The sequence below is a fragment of the Cydia amplana genome, chromosome 22, assembly GCF_948474715.1.
Source record: "Cydia amplana chromosome 22, ilCydAmpl1.1, whole genome shotgun sequence".
Classification (NCBI taxonomy): Eukaryota; Metazoa; Arthropoda; class Insecta; order Lepidoptera; family Tortricidae; genus Cydia; species Cydia amplana.
In genome coordinates, this window is record NC_086090.1 from 7,544,307 (window position 1) to 7,569,628 (window position 25,322).

General features: G+C 41.6%; 1 protein-coding gene across 1 annotated transcript in view; it reads left to right on the plus strand.

Annotated features, from left to right (window-relative positions):
* LOC134658315 (twitchin) overlaps positions 1-25,322 on the plus strand; it is a 178,540-nt gene that overhangs the window by 143,150 nt on the left and 10,068 nt on the right. The window contains exons 129-142 of the mRNA XM_063513946.1: positions 1,856-2,026; positions 2,231-2,347; positions 3,443-3,608; positions 4,832-4,992; positions 8,655-8,813; positions 11,988-12,195; positions 13,231-13,417; positions 13,965-14,119; positions 14,921-15,073; positions 16,656-16,885; positions 17,470-17,635; positions 20,433-20,557; positions 23,279-23,474; positions 24,813-24,982. Coding sequence (XP_063370016.1) covers positions 1,856-2,026; positions 2,231-2,347; positions 3,443-3,608; positions 4,832-4,992; positions 8,655-8,813; positions 11,988-12,195; positions 13,231-13,417; positions 13,965-14,119; positions 14,921-15,073; positions 16,656-16,885; positions 17,470-17,635; positions 20,433-20,557; positions 23,279-23,474; positions 24,813-24,982 — 2,364 coding nt within the window. The remainder of the gene's footprint in view (positions 1-1,855; positions 2,027-2,230; positions 2,348-3,442; positions 3,609-4,831; positions 4,993-8,654; positions 8,814-11,987; positions 12,196-13,230; positions 13,418-13,964; positions 14,120-14,920; positions 15,074-16,655; positions 16,886-17,469; positions 17,636-20,432; positions 20,558-23,278; positions 23,475-24,812; positions 24,983-25,322) is intronic.

A 25,322-nucleotide genomic window follows, 5' to 3' on the forward strand; every position in this document is an offset into this window, starting at 1 on the left:
AGTATTAGTTAAATAAGCAGGCAGGGTTTGAACTAATATGGCTCTCTAGTCGGTAATGACGTTTGCACACAGTGCAAGTGACTTGCGTAAGTTGCACTTGTACATCTCGAGTGAAGACGATAGCCACTTCCTAACGGTTGTGGACGTGTTCGGAGAGGACGCTGACTCGTACGTGTGTCGCGCTGTTAACAGAGCCGGCGCCAAGAGTACGAAGGCTGAGCTGCTTATTATGAGTGAGTATTAGTGCTTCTCTAGTCGGTAATGACGTTTGCACACCGTGCAAGTGACTTGCGTAAGTTGCACTTGTACATCTGGAGTGAAGACGATAGCCACTTCCTAACGGTTGTGGACGTGTTCGGAGAGGACGCTGACTCGTACGTGTGCCGCGCTGTTAACAGAGCCGGCGCCAAGAGTACGAAGGCTGAGCTGCTTATTATGAGTGAGTATTAGTGCTTCTCTAGTCGGTAATGACGTTTGCACACAGTGCAAGTGACTTGCGTAAGTTGCACTTGTACATCTCGAGTGAAGACATTAACCACTTCCTAACGGTTGTGGACGTGTTCGGAGAGGACGCTGACTCGTACGTGTGCCGCGCTGTTAACAGAGCCGGCGCCAAGAGTACGAAGGCTGAGCTGCTTATTATGAGTGAGTATTAGTTAAATAAGCAGGCAGGGTTTAAACCATAGACTAGGAATCCTCTAGACGGAGTTTAGAGCAATTATTTCATGAAACCGATGCTCCCAAAAATACTGGGGTGCGGGGGACGAGGTGAGCGAGTCCCGTGCCGTGATTGGTCCGTTCAAAGACACGGACGTCACACAAAGACACATTGACTCGAAAATGGAGTAAAAGTACCGTATATTTGTGGCAGAGGGGGTAGCGCCACTATGCTCAGTCTAGAGGATGTCTTGTCTGTGGTTTGAACTAATATCGCTTCTCTAGTCGGTAATGACGTTTGCACACAGTGAAAGTGACTTGCGTAAGTTGCACTTGTACATCTCGAGTGAAGACGATAGCCACTTCCTAACGGTTGTGGACGTGTTCGGAGAGGACGCTGACTCGTACGTGTGCCGCGCTGTTAACAGAGCCGGCGCTAAGAGTACGAAGGCTGAGCTGCTTATTATGAGTGAGTATTAGTGCTTCTCTAGTCGGTAATGACGTTTGCACACAGTGCAAGTGATTTGTGTAAGTTGCACTTGTACATCTCGAGTGAAGACGATAGCCACTTCCTAACGTTGAATAATTTTACGGTTTAGACTCACTTGTTTTAAGTCACAAACACACCACTATGCCCGCCTACAATGACAGCGGAATACCTCCCCCAACCGGTTTTCTCGGCGCGCGCGCAGCGTGCGACGCGGCGTGCCGCAGTACGCGATACACGGCCGTCGTGAACGCTGCTCGCACTGTTAGTGCTTGAGAAAGGAGACCTAGGCTCTCCGAAACATGTCGCGCGAGTGACTTAAAACAAGTGAGTCTAAACCGTAAAATTATTCAATGTTAGTATGTCTCACAACAGTTTAAATTCGACCACTTCCTAACGGTTGTGGACGTGTTCGGAGAGGACGCTGACTCGTACGTGTGCCGCGCTATTAACGAAGGCTGAGCTGCTTATAAGCCCCTAATAAGCCCTTGCATTGAGCAAAAATCACTTCATCTGCAGTTGATAGTGGTGTTTGCACTCAGTGCAAGTGACTTGCGTAAGTTGACCGACTTGCGCAGGTTATGTGAATTACCTTATGACATTATTACACCTTTTGTCGTGTGCCATAAGCTCCATATGAATAAATTTACTTCTTAAGCCATCGATTTGACTATTACCTGATCTCATGTAAGTTTTTTTTTTTCATTACAGCTGCACCTAAACTGAACGTGCCTCCTCGTTTCCGCGACACGGCCTACTTCGACAAGGGTGAAAACGTGGTGATTAAGATTCCGTTCACCGGCCACCCCGTGCCCAAGATCACGTGGGTGCGAGAGGGAGAGACGATCGAGTCTGGACACCATTACCATGTGGAAAGGAAGGGTGAGGAACTATTAGAATTCACCCTTTTGATGGATTTGTAAATCTGTTGTTATGAAAGTGGCAAAAATGTTGGGCGCTTCGGGTTGTGTTTGAAATTTGAAAAGAAATAGATATTTCTGCGCCGATTAATCCCTAATACAATTTCACAAAAAATCAATATACTTTTGTTGCAGTTAGAGTTTACTATTTTGTTTTCTGTTTCAGAACGTCACGCGATCTTGACGATACGCGACGCAAGCAAGATGGACTCTGGTCCATACAGAATCACTGCCGAGAACGAACTTGGATCAGACTCGGCTATCATCAACATTGAGATCAGTGGTGAGTAACTTTTACCTATTTCAAATGAAAAGTATTCTTACTTATATGTAAATAACTAGGTTTTTTTTGTAAAACTATTGAAAACCCAAGAAGATAAGTGTACCTTCTTATTTTATCCTATTCCTATTCTTATGTTTAATGTAATTATAAATTTTATTTCTGGTAACTCGTGATGATCATGACCCCCGCGATACAGGCCATGCCTAGTGCGGGGTTCAATGTAACGTTCCTGCTAAACTTCAATTATGAATAAAAATATTGTTATTGTTATTGTTATTTTCCTTCTGATATATTAACATTGACTCTAAAATGTTCATCATTAATAACAAAAACATGCAATAAAATCGTTACTCGCGTTACTTTTTAGGGTTCCGTAGCCAAATGGCAAAAAACGGAACCCTTATAGATTCGTCATGTCTGTCTGTCTGTCTGTCTGTCTGTCTGTCTGTCTGTCTGTCCGTCTGTCCGTCTGTCCGTCTGTCCGTCTGTCTGTCCGTCCGTATGTCACAGCCACTTTTCTCCGAAACTATAAGAACTATATTGTTGAAACTTGGTAAGTAGATGTATTCTGTGAACCGCATTAAGATTTTCACACAAAAATAGAAAAAAAACAAGAAATTTTTGGGGTTCCCCATACTTTGAACTGAAACTCAAAATTTTTTTTTTCATCAAACCCATACGTGTGGGGTATCTATGGATAGGTCTTCAAAAATGATATTGAGGTTTCTAATATCATTTTTTTCTAAACTGAATAGTTTGCGCGAGAGACACTTCCAAAGTGGTAAAATGTGTGTCCCCCCCCCTGTAACTTCTAAAATAAGAGAATGATAAAATTAAAAAAAATATATGATGTACATTACCATGCAAACTTCCACCGAAAATTGGTTTGAACGAGATCTAGTAAGTAGTTTTATTTTATACGTCATAAATCGCCTAAATACGGAACCCTTCATGGGCGAGTCCGACTCGCACTTGGCCGCTTTTTATGGATTGTCCGATTAGGTGTAAGAAATCACGCTACCCTTGACGTATTTTTTTATTTTATTTGTTGCTTCCGTGTTTTTACACACAGTAACCTGTTTACTTTTCCCTCAGACCGCCCAGACCCGCCTCGCTTCCCAGCCTGCGACAACATCGGCGTGGACTCTCTGGCGCTCAGCTGGAAGGCGCCAGTCTGGGACGGAGGCTCCGACATCACCAACTACCTGGTCGAGAAACGAGAGCACCCCATGTCCAGCTGGATACGCGTCGGCAATACCAGGTAGATTTTTTTTTTTTTTTTTTTTTTTTTTTTTTTTTTTTTTTTTTTTTTTTTAGATTAGATTAGATATATTTATTTCTTAAAGAAAAAGACACAGTATTTTACACAACAGGATAAAACAAAGGCTTTCATTAAAAGATCGTCAATTTAACATTAAAAACAGAAAAAAAAAAAATATGAATATAAAATTTACAAATGTCATAATAAAAAGAAATGTTAATGTATACATAGCTAGGGCCAACCTAGGTATTGTCGAATGTCAAGAACAAAAAAACAAAAATATTACAAAACAATTCTGACTGTGAATTCATAATCACAGCAATACAATACAATACAAAACAAATACTCTTTATTGCACACCTCAAAAAGAAAACATAAACACAATTAGAGGTAAACAACAGGCGGTCGGATCTCTTCCAGACTGGGTAGCGGAAATTAATAAATTACATTTTAGACATATTCCTAATCTAATGTATCCCATATATCTCATCACCGCTCTAGGTTTCGAGGTGGTGAAACAAAGCTAGAAAGGGTTAGACCTCGTCTAGTGAGTGAATTTCAAACGAGAAGACGTTATTGTAGAACACACAGGTGTCAAAATTGACTTCTAGGCAGAGGGCAACAATATATATTTGACGTTATTGACTGGGGATAGTTATAGAGGGACAATTAACATAATTATACTTATTTGCTGTATTTTACTACTTATTATGTTAGACTGTGTAATGAAAATTTGTAAATTGTAACCCATTTATAGAAATATTATAAGATATAAACAGTGATTAACATAACTTGCTTTCATAATATTCATTAACCACTCAAGGCGGTATCCTATTTGTAGGATATACTGTACTTGGTTATACCTTTGTAAAGTTATATAAAGTGAACCTTATTTCCATTTCTAATATCTCAAATTTCACTTAAATCATAGAGAAAAAAATACATAGAGTGCTCACTCCATACATCAGTTCAGACTATTAATTTCAGTGTCTACATCTAGCATCGAGTAGCGGAACTATCAGTACTGCTACTTGACAATAGATGTAGCACCGACCGGAAAGTCTTATCTCAACAGCATAAGACTTTCCGGTCGGTGCTACATCTATTGACAAGTAGCAGTACTGATAGTTCCGCAACTAGATGCTAATAGTCTTTTTGGTACTAAAACTGATGTATGGAGTGAGCACTCTATGTATTTTTTCTCTATGTTTAAATTGACTCAGGTTCACAACGATGGCGATAACCGGGCTAGTTCCGGGCAAGCAGTACGAGTTCCGAGTGTACGCCGAGAACATTTACGGCCGCTCCGAGCCCAGCGAACCCACGGGCCTGGTGCTGACCAAGGCTGTCATCAAGAAGGAGTTCAAGAAGAAGGAATACCCTGGTGAGATTTATTATATCTTTACATTTAAGAGGCCGGTATCGATTTTAGTCGCAAAAATGTAAAATTTATAGATTTAGTCGATGAAATTGTGCACCTTTTGTTACGTAATAGAAATGACAAGTACTGTACGGATATGATGGTCGTTCTTGTCTACGTGACAGCGTGATAAAACGGTGTCCGTCACTTTCTTTCCCACGGTGTTAAACAGTGACAGTTATTTTATCACGTGGATAAAGATGGATAAAGCTATCCATAATAGGCTGGCTGGTATCTATTAGCACGTCTTCTTATCTTACATTTGTACAGATCATTTTTTTTTTAAACTGACTTACTAAATTAGTAATGATTTTTTTTCTGATGGACGTTTAGGTAAACGCGCGTAAAGCACTGATTTAGTCTATCTTATTTGTAAATTTCGTAAAGTTTGGACTGCTAAAAATGGTAATTTTGTATTACACATATCCTGTACTCCAACTTGCATAGACTACATTTTTGTTATATGATATTGGGATGAAATTTTACACCGTAACAATGTATCCGTAAGCCGACTAATAATGTCCGTAATTAATGTTCTCAAAAATAAATTTGAAATTTGCTTCCCTTTCAAAACTATTAATAACAGAAAATCTGAATCATGGGTAACGGATGATATTTACAACCTTAAAACATTAATGTTCGAAGTTATTGATTTAGCAAACCGTACACCCGACAATGTACACGTAACTAATCTTATAGCTAGTATGAGTGTGAAATATAACAGTCTCCTTAATTCAAGAAAGGCCATGTTTTACGGGAATAAAATTGTTAACAGCGCGAACACAACCAAAACTATGTGGGCGGTAATCAACAGGGAAAAAGACAAGCTTCCCCATGACCCAATGGATTTTACCGACATAATTTTGGACTCGAACGGACTAAAATTTAAAACAAAAAAAGGGGCTGCAGACGCCATGAACAATAGACTCGCGAGTGCAGCCGCTACATGTGGAGTGCCACCCGCGGACGTACCACGAGCGTGTATTCTGCTTCGCGCCGCCCGCCCGCCCTCGGATCGATGCATTAGACTGAAACCATTTACACCGGACGAAGTATACCGCATTATAACCTGTAGTTTAGCTAAAAAACCAACACGGGATATTTATGACCTCTCTGTGACGCTGATCAACTCCGTTGCAGCTGAACTGGCACCAATACTTACCATCATCTACAATAGATGCCTCCACGAAGGTGTCTTTCCCGACCCACTAAAGGAAAGCCGCATCTCCCCGCTTTACAAGGGTAAGGGAAGGAGGGACGACCTCGACGGCTACAGACCTGTCGCGATCATTCCCGTAATGGCAAAAATCTTTGAGCACGGTCTAAGCACGAGGTTAACAGACTTTTTAAAATCAACCGAAGCTTTGTCTGATAAGCAATACGCATATCGGAAAGGGCGTTCGACGACCACATTAACGCGAGCTGTAGTTCGGCAAATAATGGAGGCGCGCGAGCGCAAGAGCCAAGTCGCTGTGCTGTGTTGCGACTTGTCGAAAGCATTCGACGTCGCAGATCATGAAGTCCTGATCAAGAAGCTGCAGCACTACGGCTTTGAAGGCTCTGCACTTGCAATAATGGCTGACCTATTACGCAACCGGTCGCAAGTTGTAGTCGCTGGGAGTGGTCAAGTGCGATCAGACGCAGTCACCACGAGTATGGGCGTAGCACAGGGTTCGTCCGTGTCCAATATCCTCTTTACGCTACTGCTAAACGACCTTCCGAACGCCATCGATACCGGACAAACGTACATGTACGCTGATGATGTGGCTGTGGTGGTGGACGCCTCGACCTATGATGAGCTTGAACACAAATTAAATTTGACCGCTGCTTCAGTGTCAAAGTGGTTTATGGCTAACGGACTTATTTTAAACACCAAAAAAACTTAGTTCATCCACTTTGACCTCTCTAGCCGCCAAACGAGACCGCTGTCAGTATTGGCTAACGGTAAGCTCATCGACCAAGTCATGAATTCCACGTTTCTTGGGTTCGAGTTGAATAGCAATCTAACATGGAGCTGTCACATAGACAAAGTATGCAATAAACTAGCTACGGCATGTTTTGCGCTTAAACGATTGGCGAGACTACTTCCGACGGAAATGGTTCGAATGTGTTATTTTGCGTCCATACATTCGCACCTTCAGTATGGGGTCGACCTGTGGGCGGGAGCTGCTGATTGGGAGAGGGTCTTTCGCCTACAAAAACGGGCAGTAAGAGCTATAGTGCGAATCCCTCAAACCGAAACTGCCAAGCCACACTTTAAGTCACTTGGCATTTTGACGATGCCATCTCTCTCTATTTTTCACATGGCAGTGGCTACACGGGAAGAAGTAGACGCAACGCCTAACTGTAACGTAGCCCCGCGCAGGTATGAGACACGCAGCGCGCGCGCTGGAAAGCTACCTTGCGTGTCACACCGACTCGCCAAGTCAGGAAAACTCACACACGTCATGGGTCGCAAGATCTATAACCACCTCCCGGGTGAATTATCGCTACACATAGTTTAGCAACATTTAAAACAAAACTTAAGAGATGGCTTATAGAGCAGGCGTTCTATGATCATAAAGAATTATTCTTTAGCAATAAGAGTTAGTTTCCTAGTCTTAAACTAGTAAATAACTAGATTTACAATTGTATTTGATTGACATGTAATTTATTTATTACCAATAAAATGATTATGATTATGATTATGAACAAGAGTAAATACAAGTTAGACGAAATAAATTTTTACCAGAAATTACTTCAAAACAAGTGAATATTTTTCGTGAAAATCTACTTAATTTCAACGTAATTTTAATACTTAAACAATCTACAACATTTCCCGAAACTGTTCTTCTACATTATTTTTTATAATTTATAACTATATTTTTTTGATGAATTTTTAAAAACTGCCCCTTCTCGTCATATATTGCCGGTGACGCACGCTCGGGACCTTATTATTGAAAGGCAAGATGAAAACACGTGTTATTAGAAACCAATACTTGTTATTTAGATATTACGTAACAAAAGGAGTACAATTTCAACGACTAAATCTATCAATTTTACATTTTGGCTCTAAAATCGTTAACGGAGCCTTAAGTGCCTAGTATGTGTGCGAATATTTCTACTATAGGTGTAGGTAATATCTGCGCGGCGGCAAGCAGGGGTTTACAGTCCATAGAACATCATCGTCCCGAGGCAAGTGAGGCCAAGCTACAGATAGATAGATAATATTTATTTCTCATTGAAAATTTACATGTTATTTTTCCATAAATAAAGGCAGAAATTCACAAAACGATCGTCAATTGTATACAGAAAAAATAAAAAATATAGTAATAATAGTTGCAACACAAAAATAGTCTTAAAATATAACAATGTTTGTATTAGTAATGTCAATGAGAGAATAAAATATTCACAACATAATTAAAGAAAAAATAATCCTAAAGATAGACTTTAAAGTTGCTAGCCTAAATGTCTTAGGAAACGAGCGCCAGGGCATATTTTTCCTATTCTACTTACTACACTTTTACAATTTGGTGCCGTGACCAGGATACATACTTAATTTTAACCTGATCAATCTGATGATTTAATTTGCAATTTCTGTCATGTTTGTATACAGAAATATTTTCTAAACCACCCCCTTCTTCCAGTGGACGAGACTGGCAAGCGCATCCGCACGAATGCCGACCACGGCCCAGTCAAGGACTACGATAGCTACGTGTTCGACATCTACAGCAAATATGTACCACAGCCTGTGGACATCAGCACAAGCTCCGTGTACGACAAATACGACATTCTCGAGGAGATTGGTGAGTGCTATGCTACATCACAGTTAGGTTTAACGCTTTCGTTCTTTATTAATGGGGTTGGCAACTGTCAAAGGTTTGCATAGATCGCGCTATCATAGCTTGCCCCTTTTTCTATGAGATTTGGCTTAAAGGGCTGGCATCCGGGGCATTAAATAAACAAAAAATTTACACAATTCTAGGTATTGACAGGGCAAGCTATGATGGCGCCATCTGCTAAACCCCATTGACTATACAGTGTGATGTCTTATGGTCTCGAAGGTTCAGGAGACTGAGAAATTTTGACTGTACTATTTGCATATTGTTTATATTTTACATATTTTTGGTGAATACTGAAGATGTGAATATCAAACGCTCCCTTCTCCTTAATTATCGTGAACAGAAGAGACAATTTTATATAAAAAAAATAGTAGGCTAGATACAAAATTACTTGACAGAAAAATAAAAACATTTTAACCAACTAAGCATACGCGGTATTGTAGACATTTAAACAAAAAAAAATGATCTTTGCAACAGTTTGAAGTATGATATTCGTACCTATTATACGAAAAAATATGGAATGCAGATATAACGGAATGTCATTTTTTTACATTAATGTAACATGTAATTAAAGAATTAAATTACTAGCTTATAACTTTTAACTTTAATGCAATTTTAATGTTTGATTCATAATCTTGGAACAAACATTAAATTACACATTATTATATGAATGCCTTAGAATAAAGTAAGAATGGTAGAACTAAACATAAATTCAGAATAAGCATGAACATAAACACTAGAATACACTAAACCACACTTACGAACTTGCCTGCGAATAGTAACAAGTAGAACTAACAAGTAGGTAGTCAAATTTGAGCCTTACAGTTATGACTATAGAGTTGCATTTCGCAGGTGACTTCGTGAAGTGCGCGTCCAAACGGAAGGCGAGAGGTGTGTGAATAGGTCGATGTAGTGTTGCTCTATCTACGTCTCTTTCGCACGCACTCTCTTATATTATTTATTTATACTTAGCTCTAAATAGCATGGTCTAAAAGATTTAATTTTATAGAAAGGGATTTACTGATATACCATAAGGTTTTCAGTGCCCCCAAGTGATAAAATTATCTAATGCATTTAAATATTTATTTGAATCACACTATTTTATTAATTTTAATTTTTCAGTAGTTAAAAAACACATGCACGTTTTAGCGCTTAATATATTCAGTAAATTATTTTATATTATATAATGCGCATTTCTGTAGTGTTTTAAATGATTGGCACGATATAACTAGAAATACGTAAAAAATATTTTATTTATAGGATATCAAATGGTAAAGTTATCTTGTTCATCATGTCATGACTGAAAATAAGGCGATATCTATAAAAAATATTAAATTTTCAAATCAATTGCATAGTTTTGAAATAGTTTACAGTATAGTATAGACTAGTGTCGGTTGAATCATAAGATCTGACATGGAGTTTGTACTAAATAATCTGCCTACTTTTCTATAAACATAAAACGTCAGCTCTTGTGACTCAATTCGTTGGACTATGTTTTGTTCTTTTAGTCAAAATTTTAAAATTTACACTTTACACTCTACATTTGATATTACTAACAGTCATAAAAATAACTGAGCATTAGTATACTTTATCCTCCTAAATCTCATGGCCCTATAGGACTTATAATTATTAAGTTCGATGAAATTTTAATAATTTTCAATAGGAACACCGTTGAATTTGTTTTGTGCCGTCCATATTTCAATCAAAACTAAACCAATTCAACTCTGTTTCGTAAACTGTAGATTTAAATGACACATGGTTTTTTCCTTGTTTAGCTAGTAGGGCTTAGGAGGTTATCTTATTTAGAATAAAGTTTACGAATGGTGAGTTAATTTTAACGTTACCGGCACACATTTCAGACACAAAACTGACCCCTAACACAAAGCACACAGTTACAGTTGCATAAGGTTACGCCACTGTTGTAGGCACAGGTGCCTTCGGCGTCGTGCACCGCTGACAGTTAACTGACTATTGGTAGTTCTTATTTAGTTGCAATAATATTTACGATTGGTCAGTTAACCGGCACATCAGTGAATTTTGAATTTTATCACTAACGCAAGAAAGCACACAGTTGCATGAGGTTACGCCACTGTTGTAGGCACAGGTGCCTCCGGCGTCGTGCGCCGCTGACAGTTAACTGACTATTGGTAGTTCTTATCTAGTTGCAATAAGATTTACGATTGGTCGGTTAATCGGCACATCAGTGAATTTTGAATTTTATCACTAACGCAAAAAAGTACACAGTTGCATGAGGTTACGCCACTGTTGTAGGCACAGGTGCCTTCGGCGTCGTGCACCGCTGACAGTTAACTGACTATTGGTAGTTCTTATCTAGTTGCAATAAGATTTACGATTGGTCGGTTAATTGGCGCATCAGTGAATTTTGAATTTTATCACTTACGCAACAAAGCACACAGTTGCATGAGGTTACGCCACTGTTGTAGGCACAAGTGCCTTCGGCGTCGTGCACCGCTGACAGTTAACTGACTATTGGTAGTTCTTATCTAGTTGCAATAAGATTTACGATTGGTCGGTTAATTGGCGCATCAGTGAATTTTGAATTTTATCACTAACGCAAGAAAGCACACAGTTGCATGAGGTTACGCCACTGTTGTAGGCACAGGTGCCTTCGGCGTCGTGCACCGCTGACAGTTAACTGACTATTGGTAGTTCTTATTTAGTTGCAATAAGATTTACGATTGGTTGGTTAATCGGCACATCAGTGAATTTTGAATTTTATCACTAACGCAAAAAAAGTACACAGTTGCATGAGGTTACGCCACTATTGTAGGCACAGGTGCCTTCGGCGTCGTGCACCGCTGACAGTTAACTGACTATTGGTAGTTCTTATTTAGTTGCAATAAGATTTACGATTGGTTGGTTAGTCGGCACATCAGTGAATTTTGAATTTTATCACTAACGCAAAAAAAGTACACAGTTGCATGAGGTTACGCCACTATTGTAGGCACAGGTGCCTTCGGCGTCGTGCACCGCTGACAGTTAACTGACTATTGGTAGTTCTTATCTAGTTGCAATAAGATTTACGATTGGTCGGTTAATTGGCGCATCAGTGAATTTTGAATTTTATCACTTACGCAACAAAGCACACAGTTGCATGAGGTTACGCCACTGTTGTAGGCACAGGTGCCTTCGGCGTCGTGCACCGCTGCCGCGAGCGCTCCACCGGCAACTACTTCGCGGCCAAGTTCATTCCGTGCACCGGTGCGATGGAGAAGGAACTCATTAAGAAAGAGATAGACATCATGAACCAGCTGCATCATAGGAAGCTGATCAATCTGCATGATGCGTTTGAAGATGACGACGAGATGGTGCTCATCTTTGAGTTGTAAGTACTCCTATTTGACTACAACTTTTATTTTAAGTGCAATTCAAGTATTACTGCAATGTTTTGCCGCCAGAGTGCAGCACTAGCGCCTTTAGTAAACCATAGAGTATAACTTATACATACTGAACCTTAAACTGTTTTTTGACAAGTTTTCACAGACAATCATATAATGACATTGATACATCAATATATTTAATTACACGAACGGGTCTACAGTGATATAATTTCATTGTTTTTACCTTTAATTCCGATTCCGATTTCTTTAATATCGCGGTAGATCCGTTTGTGTAATTAAATATGTGTACAAAACGCGAGAGTTTAAAGTGTTATATTGACACATCAAGGCGGTTTACAAAGGGCCTACCGGGAAACGCAAAATCGAAACTCGGCTAACTGCCTCTTTACTCTCGAATATGCAAGAGTGATAGAGAGGATAGATAACAAAATTTCGACTCTCTCGTTTGCGGTAGACCCTTAGATTGTGACTTATTGTGGGAGTGGAGCCCGCTACGCAGAGTTTCGCGTAATATAGGGATGATGACACATGTTGAATTTTATAACAAAATCTAGTAAAATAGATAGCAAACGAGCAATTTATCACAATAATGTGGATATTAAAATAAAATATTGATACAAAAATACAGGACCTGAAAGTTTCACAATTTAAGTTTTTTTTTAACTTCCAAAAACGATTAAAGTAAGGGTACCATTCGATTCCTTACATTTCATCCAAAAAAATATTGTATAGTAACTATATATTTCACCGACAAAAACGCAATTTTCTTGTTTTGTCCATACTACAAGATGGGCTCCCAGAGACCTTGACGTCACGGCCTCTGGCCGTTTTGTATAGGGCGTTTCGCGAGTGAAGTGCGACTGTCGGCCTTTGACTACAATTTCTGACTTTTGTGTTACTTTAATGCAATGGGTCCCATATAGACATTTGATCCTAACAACAAACCCGATCGATTGATACCATAAATGAAAATTAGTCATGTAGCCTATTCCCTATTTCTAAAAAAAAACTTCTTTCAGCTTGTCTGGAGGCGAGCTGTTTGAGCGCATCACCGAACCTGGTTACAACATGTCCGAGGCCGAAGCCGCGCATTACATGAGACAGATCTGCGAGGGAGTGAGACACATGCACGAGCAGAACATCATCCATCTCGACCTGAAACCGGAAAATGTTATGTGCCAGACGAGGACAGGCACAGACGTTAAGGTGAGAAATTATAAACAAGTTATTAGAACCTAACTACTGGCAAATATATATATCTTCCTATTATAACGAAATCCGTCAAACTGTTTTAAGCTACAGCGGACTGGAGATTTATATGCAGACATCACTACATAGTATAAAACAATGTCGCTTCCCGCTGTCTGTCTGTCCCTATGTATGCTTAGATCTTTAAAACTACGCAACGGATTTTGATGCGGTTTTTTTTTAAATAGATAGAGTGATTCAAGAGGAAGGTTTATGTATAATTTGTTAACCCGTGCGAACCCGGGGCGGGTCGCTAGTTTTATACAAACGAAAACACTAAAAATTACCTTAGTTTAGGTTTAAAAATACTCAAACTCCTTTACAAAATCTGAATCTACTCATCACAAGGTGGCTACATGTTCGTTTGATTACTTATGCCAAAATAGTTTTTCGTGCGACAAAGAATAATATTTTTTCCTGCGAATCTGACAAGTCAGTGGATTTTATCAATCAGCTAAATTGAAATTTAAAAACAAATACCTAATGTGTCATTTCTTTCCTCCAGATCATTGACTTCGGTCTTGCCACCAAATTAGACCCGAGCGAAGTGGTCAAGATCTCAACGGGCACCGCCGAATTCGCGGCGCCCGAAATCGTCGAGAGGGAACCGGTCGGCTTCTACACAGACATGTGGGCCGTTGGTGTACTATCATACGTGCTGTAAGTACTTAACATTTTCTTCACTTTTGTGAAATAGAGATCAAGGGCCTTACCATGATGTCTTATTGCGATTCCGTTTAGGACCTAAACTGAATTGCTAAATGACGGAGCTACATAAGTCGTATAACTCCGTCCCTTAGCAATTCAGTTTAGGTCCTAAACAGAATCGCAATCGCGAAAGTCGCGCGTAGCGTATATTTTTGGATGAGCCTCATATTTGTTAAAGTTTAGACATTGCCATTGTTTTTACAATCAAACTTCAGATTAGACAAATGAGTGTCAAATAAAACACTTAGCGCCAGTTGCACCAAACACTTTTTTATTTAAAAAAATATTGTATAGCAACCATATACATAAACGCAATATTTCACCGACAAAATTGCAATTTCCTTGTTTTCCATACATTGAAACGGCTTCTAACGTTACATGATGACGTCACGATGTATTGCCATTTTCTATGAAGCGTTCCGTCAGTAAAGTGCGGGTGCCACACTTTGACCATCATTTGTGACTTTTCTATTGCATTAAGACAATGGGTCCCATACAGATATTTAATCCTCAAAACAAACCTGATCGACTGATACCATTCATAAAAAAATGTCAAATACCCTATTAAGACGATCCAACGATTCGTCACATCCATCACCAAAACCGCCCCAAGCATGCTCCACACATTTAATGTGCATTAAGTCGGTTAAAAAAGTAAAGATGATGTAAAATCATGCAGTTTGTTCCCTCAACAACCTAACATGAATTAAAATGTGGTGCCGTGACCAGGATACTAAACTTTTTTTGTTTCAGTCTATCCGGTCTATCGCCGTTCGCCGGCAACAACGACATCGACACGCTCAAGAACGTGAAGGCGTGCGACTGGGAGTTCGACGAGGAGGCGTTCCAGCACGTCTCGGATGACGCCAAGGACTTTATCAGACGACTGCTAGTTAAGAATAAGGAGTAAGTACAGTAAAACCCGCTTAATACGATCACGTTTAATACGATTTCCCGCATAATACGCCATTTTACACCGGTCCCTGCAATTTTAGGCCTGTTTTCATACATTTTTTCACGGTTACTACGACTCGAGTCCCGCTTAATACGCCATCTAAAATTATATATTACTTATCCGTCCCATTACGTACCATCTGTACGTTTGTGTTTTTGTCATAACCGTCGTATTGTTATGCAATACGCCGTTAGCCAACATTTTTTATGTGTTTATTACCTACCTTAGGTTTTTTGTTTTGTCTAATATCTTTTGTCGGGTCCTTATCGGCGTGAGAAGGCGATGCCATCTGCTTGACCGTTATGGAGCACGGAGTGCAAGCTATCGCTACCAGATTTATTTGCAGCCAGTTTCTCCAAGACTTTCTAGTTGAGCCTATCGTTAGTGTTCCTAGATTATTTAACTTATACCTACCTGCACTTAAGATCACATTCGCTCATTATCATCCATTATTATGGTTATTTTTGTTCACGTTTAATACGATTTCCCGTTTAAGACGCTTTTTTTGCTAGGTCCTCTCAGAGTCGTCTTAAGCGGGTTCTACTGTACATATTTCCTGAGGTGTTTTATATGCCTAATGTCCCCTGTGCTCTGTTTACCCCTTTAAGCAGCACTCATCAGTTTAGAGTTGGTGAAATTATAACTTTATATCGATTAGTTAAATTTTAAATAGATATTCCCGCTGCGGGAATTTCCTCCAGCCACCCAGAGGTCCCAGAGGTATTTTAGAAGACCTAGAGTCCATCTATATTCTGCGCAGATTCTGCAGCGAAAATGCTTCGCCCATTGGCTTTCTCCTGGAACTGTCACAATAAACGTCATATTTTCATGGCAATTGTACGCTTACCGTGACAATACGAATACATGGACATACTATTTAATTGTATTTTCAATCTTCGGGAAATCTGTCATAAACTTAATTGTTTTTCATGACTCATCATCATCATCATCTTCGCGTTGTCCCGGTATTTTGCCACGGCTGATGGGAGCCTGGGGTCCGCTTGGCAACTAATCCCAGTAATTGGCGTGGGCACTAGTTTTTACGAAAGCGACTGCCATCTGACCTTCCAACCCAGAGGGTAAACTAGGCCCGTATTGGGATTAGTCCGGTTTCCTCACGATGTTTTCCTTCCACCGAAAAGCGACTGGTAAATATCAAATGATATTTCGTACATAAGAGAGCGCTGGTGGCCTAGCGGTAAGAGCGTGCGACTCGCAATCCGGAGGTCGCGGGTTCGAACGAAATTTGATATTTACCAGTCGCATTTCGGTGAAGGAAAACATCGTGAGGAAACCGGACTAATCCCAATACGGGCCTAGTTTACCCTCTGGGTTGGAAGGTCAGATGGCAGTCGCTCGTAAAAAATAGTGCCCACGCCAATTAGTGGGATTAGTTGCCAAGCGGACCCCAGGCTCCCATGAGCCGTGGCAAAATGCCGGGACAACGCGAGGAAGATGATGAAGATGATTTCGTACATAAGTTCCGAAAAAGTCAATTGTTTTTCATGACTAACCCAACCTAATTTTCCCCAGAAAACGTCTAACGGCCCACGAATGCCTGCTCCACCCGTGGCTGGCCGGCGATGCTACCTCATCGCGCACGGCTACCATCGAAGCCCGCAGATACCAGAAGATGCGCGACAGACTACGCAGCCGCTACGACGACTGGGCCGGGTTCGCGCTGCCCATCGGCAGGCTGAGCGAATACAGCAGCTTGAGGAAGCTGCTCATTGAGAAGTGGAAGATCTACGATGGACAGTTCGGTAAGTGATCAATGAACCTTTGATAAATCAGTCATAACTACAGTCCAAAACGCAGACATATTCGCAGACAAGTGGCCGTCCCTACAACGTAGTATCAGGATATTTTTAAACTCTACCAATGTTACTTAATATCAGATTTTTTTTTTAAATCTCTATGTAACTTAGTAATGCATAATATGTATGTTTAATTCTAGAGATAGTTCGAAAAGTGGATAATATGTGTAATACAAGTGTACTAATTTTATGATGCTGACTACATATGTATTAACAGTATAAGTGTCTTGGCTATAGCTGTAAACTTATACTTAGTGTTTACCTGAATAAAGAATAAAGTGATCAATAAACCTTTGATAAATCAGTCGATGATAAAGTCTTACAGCTTGTATTTCACATGCAGCTCATTATGAAGGTGCTAGTTGCTGATTGGGCTGCCCGCGCCTTGTTGCGACATATTACAATCTACCTTTTATATTTTTTACTTTAAGTATCCTGTAATAGAAATTCAAAACTATTTCAAACTAATTTCAAACAACTTCATGTTCGAATTTACGTCAAATATTAATCGAATTTCCTCTTCCCAACAGATCGCAGACAAGCGGCGCCACGCTTCGTGATCCGACCGCAGTCCGCCTTCTGCTACGAGGGCCAGTCGGTGAAGCTGTATTGCCGCATCATCGCCTGCGCCACGCCCACCGTCACGTGGTCGCACAACAACCACGAGCTGAGACAGTCCGTCAAGTTCATGAAGAGGTGCGTTACACTGTGGTGCCGTGACCAGGATATTTCATTCAATTCATAGTCCTTCTACGAGGGCCAGTCGATGCTGTACTGCATCATCCACGACACGCCCACCGTCACGTGGTCGCACAACAACCACGAGCTGAGACAGTCCGTCAAGTTCATGAAGAGGTGCGTTACACTGTGGTGCCGTGACCAGGATATTTCATTCAATTCATAGTCCTTCTACGAGGGCCAGTCGATGCTGTAGTGCATCATCCACGACACGCCCACCGTCACGTGGTCGCACAACAACCACGAGCTGAGACAGTCCGTCAAGTTCATGAAGAGGTGAGTTACACTTTGGTGCCGTGACCAGGATATTTCATTCAAACCCAATGGTTTCCTTCTACGAGGGCCAGTCGATGCTGTACTGCATCATCCACGACACGCCCACCGTCACGTGGTCGCACAACAACCACGAGCTGAGACAGTCCGTCAAGTTCATGAAGAGGTGCGTTACACTGTGGTGCCGTGACCAGGATATTTCATTCAATTCATAGTCCTTCTACGAGGGCCAGTCGATGCTGTACTGCATCATCCACGACACGCCCACCGTCACGTGGTCGCACAACAACCACGAGCTGAGACAGTCCGTCAAGTTCATGAAGAGGTGCGTTACACTGTGGTGCCGTGACCAGGATATTTCATTCAATTCATAGTCCTTCTACGAGGGCCAGTCGATGCTGTACTGCATCATCCACGACACGCCCACCGTCACGTGGTCGCACAACAACCACGAGCTGAGACAGTCCGTCAAGTTCATGAAGAGGTGCGTTACACTGTGGTGCCGTGACCAGGATATTTCATTCAATTCATAGTCCTTCTACGAGGGCCAGTCGATGCTGTAGTGCATCATCCACGACACGCCCACCGTCACGTGGTCGCACAACAACCACGAGCTGAGACAGTCCGTCAAGTTCATGAAGAGGTGAGTTACACTTTGGTGCCGTGACCAGGATATTTCATTCAAACCCAATGGTTTCCTTCTACGAGGGCCAGTCGATGCTGTACTGCATCATCCACGACACGCCCACCGTCACGTGGTCGCACAACAACCACGAGCTGAGACAGTCCGTCAAGTTCATGAAGAGGTGCGTTACACTGTGGTGCCGTGACCAGGATATTTCATTCAATTCATAGTCCTTCTACGAGGGCCAGTCGATGCTGTACTGCATCATCCACGACACGCCCACCGTCACGTGGTCGCACAACAACCACGAGCTGAGACAGTCCGTCAAGTTCATGAAGAGGTGCGTTACACTGTGGTGCCGTGACCAGGATATTTCATTCAATTCATAGTCCTTCTACGAGGGCCAGTCGATGCTGTACTGCATTATCCACGACACGCCCACCGTCACGTGGTCGCACAACAACCACGAGCTGAGACAGTCCGTCAAGTTCATGAAGAGGTGAGTTACATTGTGGTGCCGTGACCAGGATATTTCATTCAAACCCTATGGTTTCCTTCTACGAGGGCCAGTCGATGCTGTACTGCATCACCCACGACACGCCCACCGTCACGTGGTCGCACAACAACCACGAGCTGAGACAGTCCGTCAAGTTCATGAAGAGGTGAGTTACACTGTGGTGCCGTGACCAGGATATTTCATTCAAACCCTATGGTTTCCTTCCACGAGGGCCAGTTGATGCTGTACTGGATTACCCACGATACGCCCACCGTCACGTGGTCGCACAACAACCACGAGCTGAGACAGTCCGTCAAGTTCATGAAGAGGTGGTTACACTTTGGTGCCGTGACCAGGATACTTAAACTTGACTAACTTTCAAACTTTAGTAACTGCAAAAGCGGCATCTTTTACCAGAAAACGTCTTCTGCTGCCAAATATGGCTGAAGCTTTGGTTTCCTCCGAAAGCGGTGCCGTCATATAGCGGCCGTAATATAGCGGTGAATAACGTCACTAGAACGGTGTCTATGTAAACCAAATGGCGCGGTTTCCTAGAGGGCGGTGATTGACACCGTAACATCAAAAAGCGGTGCCGCCATTTCCATGACGGCCGTCATGACGGTGTCGATAGTTTCGTGAACGTTTTATTTGATAGCGGTGAAGCTATTTGTACTAAAATCTCACATGCACCTTCTGTATCACGAGATTTGAATAAATGACGATCTTCCGCACTAAGATTATTTTCCTCTTCTGATATATTCCATCCTCCAAGTAAATTATTAAAGCTAAATCAAGGTCTTCCATTTTCTCTCCTGGATACGTTTCGTTTGACCTTGGTGGCTGACGGTGTGTTATGACGCCGTGGAACTTTCCACGTGTCGTCAATGTAAAGACGGCCGTCTTTTTGCGTCCGTTATATGACGGCACCGCTTTCCGAGGAATCCAAAGCTTGAGAGATATATGTATGAAGAAAGTATATTGGAGATATAGATTGCTGTCTCTAACTGTCGCGGACTACCGTTAGTCACAAAGATCGCAATGATACAGAGCAACCATCATGGCTGCATGGTAATTTCATTTACAGTACATATGGGGCTACTTTTCCGCACTAGTGCGTAAAATAGCACTTTTCGTGCGTATGTCGAAACTTTAAAGTGCCATATGTACTGTAAAACGTTGTTCGATACACGTGCGAATAGGTAATTCGCAACTCGTGTCGATTTAAAACACTCCCTTCGGTCGTGTTTTAATTTATCGCCACTCGTTTCGAATTTCCTCTTTTTCGCACTTGTATCGAAAATAACTATTCTGTATGTGTTTTTTTTCATCGGTTTGTAATGAAAATCCTCTCGTTTGTTTAGATACGCCGGCGACGATTACTACTTCATCATCAACCGCGCCAAGTTAGAGGATCGCGGCGAATACATCGTCCGCGCGGAGAACCACTACGGCTTCCGCGAGGAGGTCGTCTTCCTAAATGTACAACGTAAGTATTGTAGTTTATACATTAGCTTAGAACGAGGATGATTAATAAATTATTCTCTATTGGATACTTTTATTCTCAGGTTAATTTCTTGTTTTGGTGCATTTAAGTCTAATACGATACGACAAAGAGTTTCCTTACCGATATATAGTATCACATGACACAACGTAAATGAAGCAGGGATTGGATACCGGTATTTTTTGTATGGGAACGGAAACGGTATTTTTTCGTTCTTTGCTAATTACTTCATTTCTAATTGGGCAATCTAATAATACGAAGTCGTAACCTGAAAACACAACTGAGTCCTACATTTCGAGTATAAAATAATTTGAAAAATATGGTTATTTCTAAGTTTTTGCAAAAAACCGGTTCCGATCCCTGAAATGAAGTGTAATCTGCTCTCGGTAATAGCACAGCATTCAGTTAATCGTGTTTTATACACCGTGGGCGTTAATAACCCGAAAGATTTAAACCAACGATTTTAGAGCCTGATTAGAGTATATAAAGTTATATAACATAATAATATAGTCCAAAAACCCATAATTTAAGAGATATTAATTATTTAAAACAAATAACAAGTTACAAAATCTCAATTGTAACACACCCTAATGCGTGACGTAGCCACCAACTAATTTTACACGCAGACGCACTAACTGCATGGTTATTACTTATTACTCTTATTAGCCAGTTTGGTATCTATCCTACAAAAAGGTTTTGTATGAATCAAAATGCGATTAGATTTATATAATAATCAACTTTTATTGAAAGCTAAAAAGCGTAATTGTTTAACATAGTTGTTTATTTTACTTTACTCAGTATAAATCAACACATCGAGAATTTAAAATACGTACTGATAAGCATGATCGATATTTTAAAAAAAGGTCATTGCTTTTAACAAAGTAACCATCCCTTTCCAGCTGTAGTGTGAGTTAAAACAATAAGAGGCATGATTTCTTTCGGATAGAATCATAGTTAATGGCTTTGGTTACCTCAGTCAAAGGAAAAGATTTTATCGCAAAGTTTCAACATTAATAACTGCACTGTACTGTTGTGGTAACTAATAAAGTTTTGATACAATTTGTGGTATTTTGTGGTGCCAATAAATTGAAATAATTTCAACGTAAACATCATCCTAGACATGTCCTAGACATAACTTGACACTTCTTGTCATGGAACACAAGTCACTGCATTCGCCGTGCATCGTATGATATCATAGTGATTCGTGAAATTTCATACTCGCTCTCTGTTTCTCTACTTGAGATTAATTAAACTCGCTCACTCTCTGGAGTAAAGGTTTGTTCACAAAGAAGCGGTAAATTAATATGATTTAATTTTTACTGAAATAGTAGTTTAATTAAAACACATAATTGGACCCATGTTGATATAACATTATTTACTCGTACTGTCGTCAAAAATACGTGGTTTAAATCTTTCGGGTTATTAAATCCCGCGGTGTATATCTAGAAGTATTTATACTTTACGCTTTAATTTTAACAATATGGGCATTCTTAAGTTGAATCTAGAATAAATCGGGATAAAATATATTATATTTTACTTGGGTTAGAGAATTACGAAGTTATCGCCCGGAAAACGTAAATTTATACATTTGGAATTATTTGACACGATTATTATAAGCATAATGTAAACTTTGTTTTTAAATTACCGCAGCACACAGTTTATATTTATCTATAAATGTTGTCCTAATTATAAATTACCGCAGCACACAGCTTATATTTATCTATAAATGTTATCCTAATTATAAATTACCGCAGCACACAGCTTATATTTATCTATAAATGTTGTCCTAATTATAAATTACCGCAGCACACAGCTTATATTTATCTATAAATGTTGTCCTAATTATAAATTGATAAATCGGTATTAAAGCAATAAATCCAGTTTAAGAAACGCTGTCTCTTGAGTATGTAATCAATTAATTAAACAGCCAATTAGTAAATCTAGGTCACTGTGATCGCAGGTGTATTATTAGACCTAAGATCGCTCGTGGCATTAACCGAGGTCGTAAATAGATTACTATCAATTCAGTGGCACAGGTAGACAGATCGGCAATAATAGTTTTGTCTGGCGCTAAATACAAAAAAATAACTAGACATTACTTCCTTGAAAAATAGTGAAACACAGTCAGCATTTTTTACAGATCAAAATTTAACCGACTTAGTTTCATAAAAAAATACTGCCCTAGCTTTATTACCATTAATTTGAAACTTTCATTGGTGTTTTCGAATTTGCATTTTTTTTTCGTCTGTGTAGTCGTTTACTTATCAAAAGCTAGTTCCGGTTATAGTTGTTTTGGTCCTAGTGAGAGATTAGTTTGAAGTACAGTTATACTAGTAGCAAATTTATTTGTGCATTTCGTGTCTTCAAAAGGATACCTTGTTGTTATCTTAAGGTAGCGGTATAATTTTATGGTATAATTGTGTTAGGCAAAATATGTTACTTTGTTTTTTTGTTGTGCTTTAGATTTTTAATGAATCAATATATCGTATGGTATAGCCGGTCAAACAGTTTTGTCAGTAGAAAAGGGCGCCATATTAAAATTTTCTGCGGAACGATAACCCTTCGCGCCTACAGTTTTTAAATTTGCCGCTATTTTCTACTAACGGAAAAGCTCGACAGAATATATATTTTGAAAACGAGACCTCAATTATACCTTCGAAGGCATTTTGTGGACTGAACATTAACACTTGTCAATAATAATTCCAGCGGTCCCGAAGGTCCAACGGCAGCACGCGCCCGAAGCGCCGCGCCGGCGCTCCGCCCTCCCGTACACGTTCTGGCAGGAGTCGAGCGAGACGGCGCCACTATTCACCTTCCAGCTGCGGCCGCGCGTCATGCAGGCGCGCGACACCTGCAAGCTGCTGTGCTGCCTCAGCGGACGCCCCACGCCTACTGTCAAGTGGTAACTATCAGAGACACGTTCTGGCAGAAGTCGAGCGAGACGGCGCCACTATTCACCTTCCAGCTGCGGCCGCGCGTCATGCAGGCGCGCGACACCTGCAAGCTGCTGTGCTGCCTCAGCGGACGCCCCACGCCTACTGTCAAGTGGTAACTATCAGAGACACGTTCTGGCAGGAGTCGAGCGAGACGGCGCCACTATTCACCTTCCAGCTGCGGCCGCGCGTCATGCAGGCGCGCGACACCTGCAAGCTGCTGTGCTGCCTCAGCGGACGCCCCACGCCTACTGTCAAGTGGTAACTATCAGAGACACGTTCTGGCAGGAGTCGAGCGAGACGGCGCCACTATTCACCTTCCAGCTGCGGCCGCGCGTCATGCAGGCGCGCGACACCTGCAAGCTGCTGTGCTGCCTCAGCGGACGCCCCACGCCTACTGTCAAGTGGTAACTATCAGAGACACGTTCTGGCAGGAGTCGAGCGAGACGGCGCCACTATTCACCTTCCAGCTGCGGCCGCGCGTCATGCAGGCGCGCGACACCTGCAAGCTGCTGTGCTGCCTCAGCGGACGCCCCACGCCTACTGTCAAGTGGTAACTATCAGAGACACGTTCTGGCAGGAGTCGAGCGAGACGGCGCCACTATTCACCTTCCAGCTGCGGCCGCGCGTCATGCAGGCGCGCGACACCTGCAAGCTGCTGTGCTGCCTCAGCGGACGCCCCACGCCTACTGTCAAGTGGTAACTATCAGAGACACGTTCTGGCAGGAGTCGAGCGAGACGGCGCCACTATTCACCTTCCAGCTGCGGCCGCGCGTCATGCAGGCGCGCGACACCTGCAAGCTGCTGTGCTGCCTCAGCGGACGCCCCACGTCGACTGTCAAGTGGTAACTATCAGGGACAAAGCGAGAAGGCAGACACCTTCCTGCTCATTCGGTTCCTTATCCAGTGCTGCCTCAGCGGACGCCCGACGCCGACTGCCAAGTGGTAACTATCAGGGACAAAGCGAGAAGGCAGACACCTTCCTGCTCAATCGGTTCCTTATCCAATGGACTTCCGCTGCCTTCATCAGTCTGTTTACTTAGTGTAAGATTTACCTGAGTACAGTCGCCATCAGATGTATCGGAGCGGCCAAGGTGTTCACAATATCTGAACACGCACTCTAACGCCCTGACAATAGAGGCGTGTTCAGATATTTTTGAGCGCCTTAGCCGCTCCGAAACCTGAGGAAGGACCCCCGAATGGCCCGAAACATGTCGCCAATAGCAAACATGTCGACTAAAATTCAAGTGAGCGAAACCGTTGTCGTCTAAACAGTTTAGATATCTCATGTTTGTCATATTTCACAGGTTCAAGGACAGAAAGGAGCTATCCAAGTTCGACTACTCGATGACGAGCGCGGACGGCGTGGTAACGCTCGAGATCGTCGACTGCCGACCAGAAGACAGCGGGAAGTATACCTGCGTCGCTACCAACTGCCACGGGACTGACGAGACGTCGTGCGTGGTTATTGTTGAAGGTAGGCCTTTCCCTGTTTTGTGTTATCCCAAAAACCGCTGTGGTACAGTTGCAATCAGATATATCGGAGCGGCTAAAGCTTTGGTTTCCTCCAAAAGCGGTGGCGTAATATAGCGGCCGTCTCCATACAAATACTACGACATCCATATTTAGCCGTATTATTTAGTATGGAGACGGCCGCTATATGACGGCACCGCTATCCTAGGAAAACCGATCTTAAGGCGCTCACAAATATCTGAACACGCATCTACTTTCAGGGCGTTAGAGTGCGTGTTCAGATATTGTGAACACCTTGGCCGCTCCGATATATCTGATGGCGACTGTGCGACTGTATGTGAAAA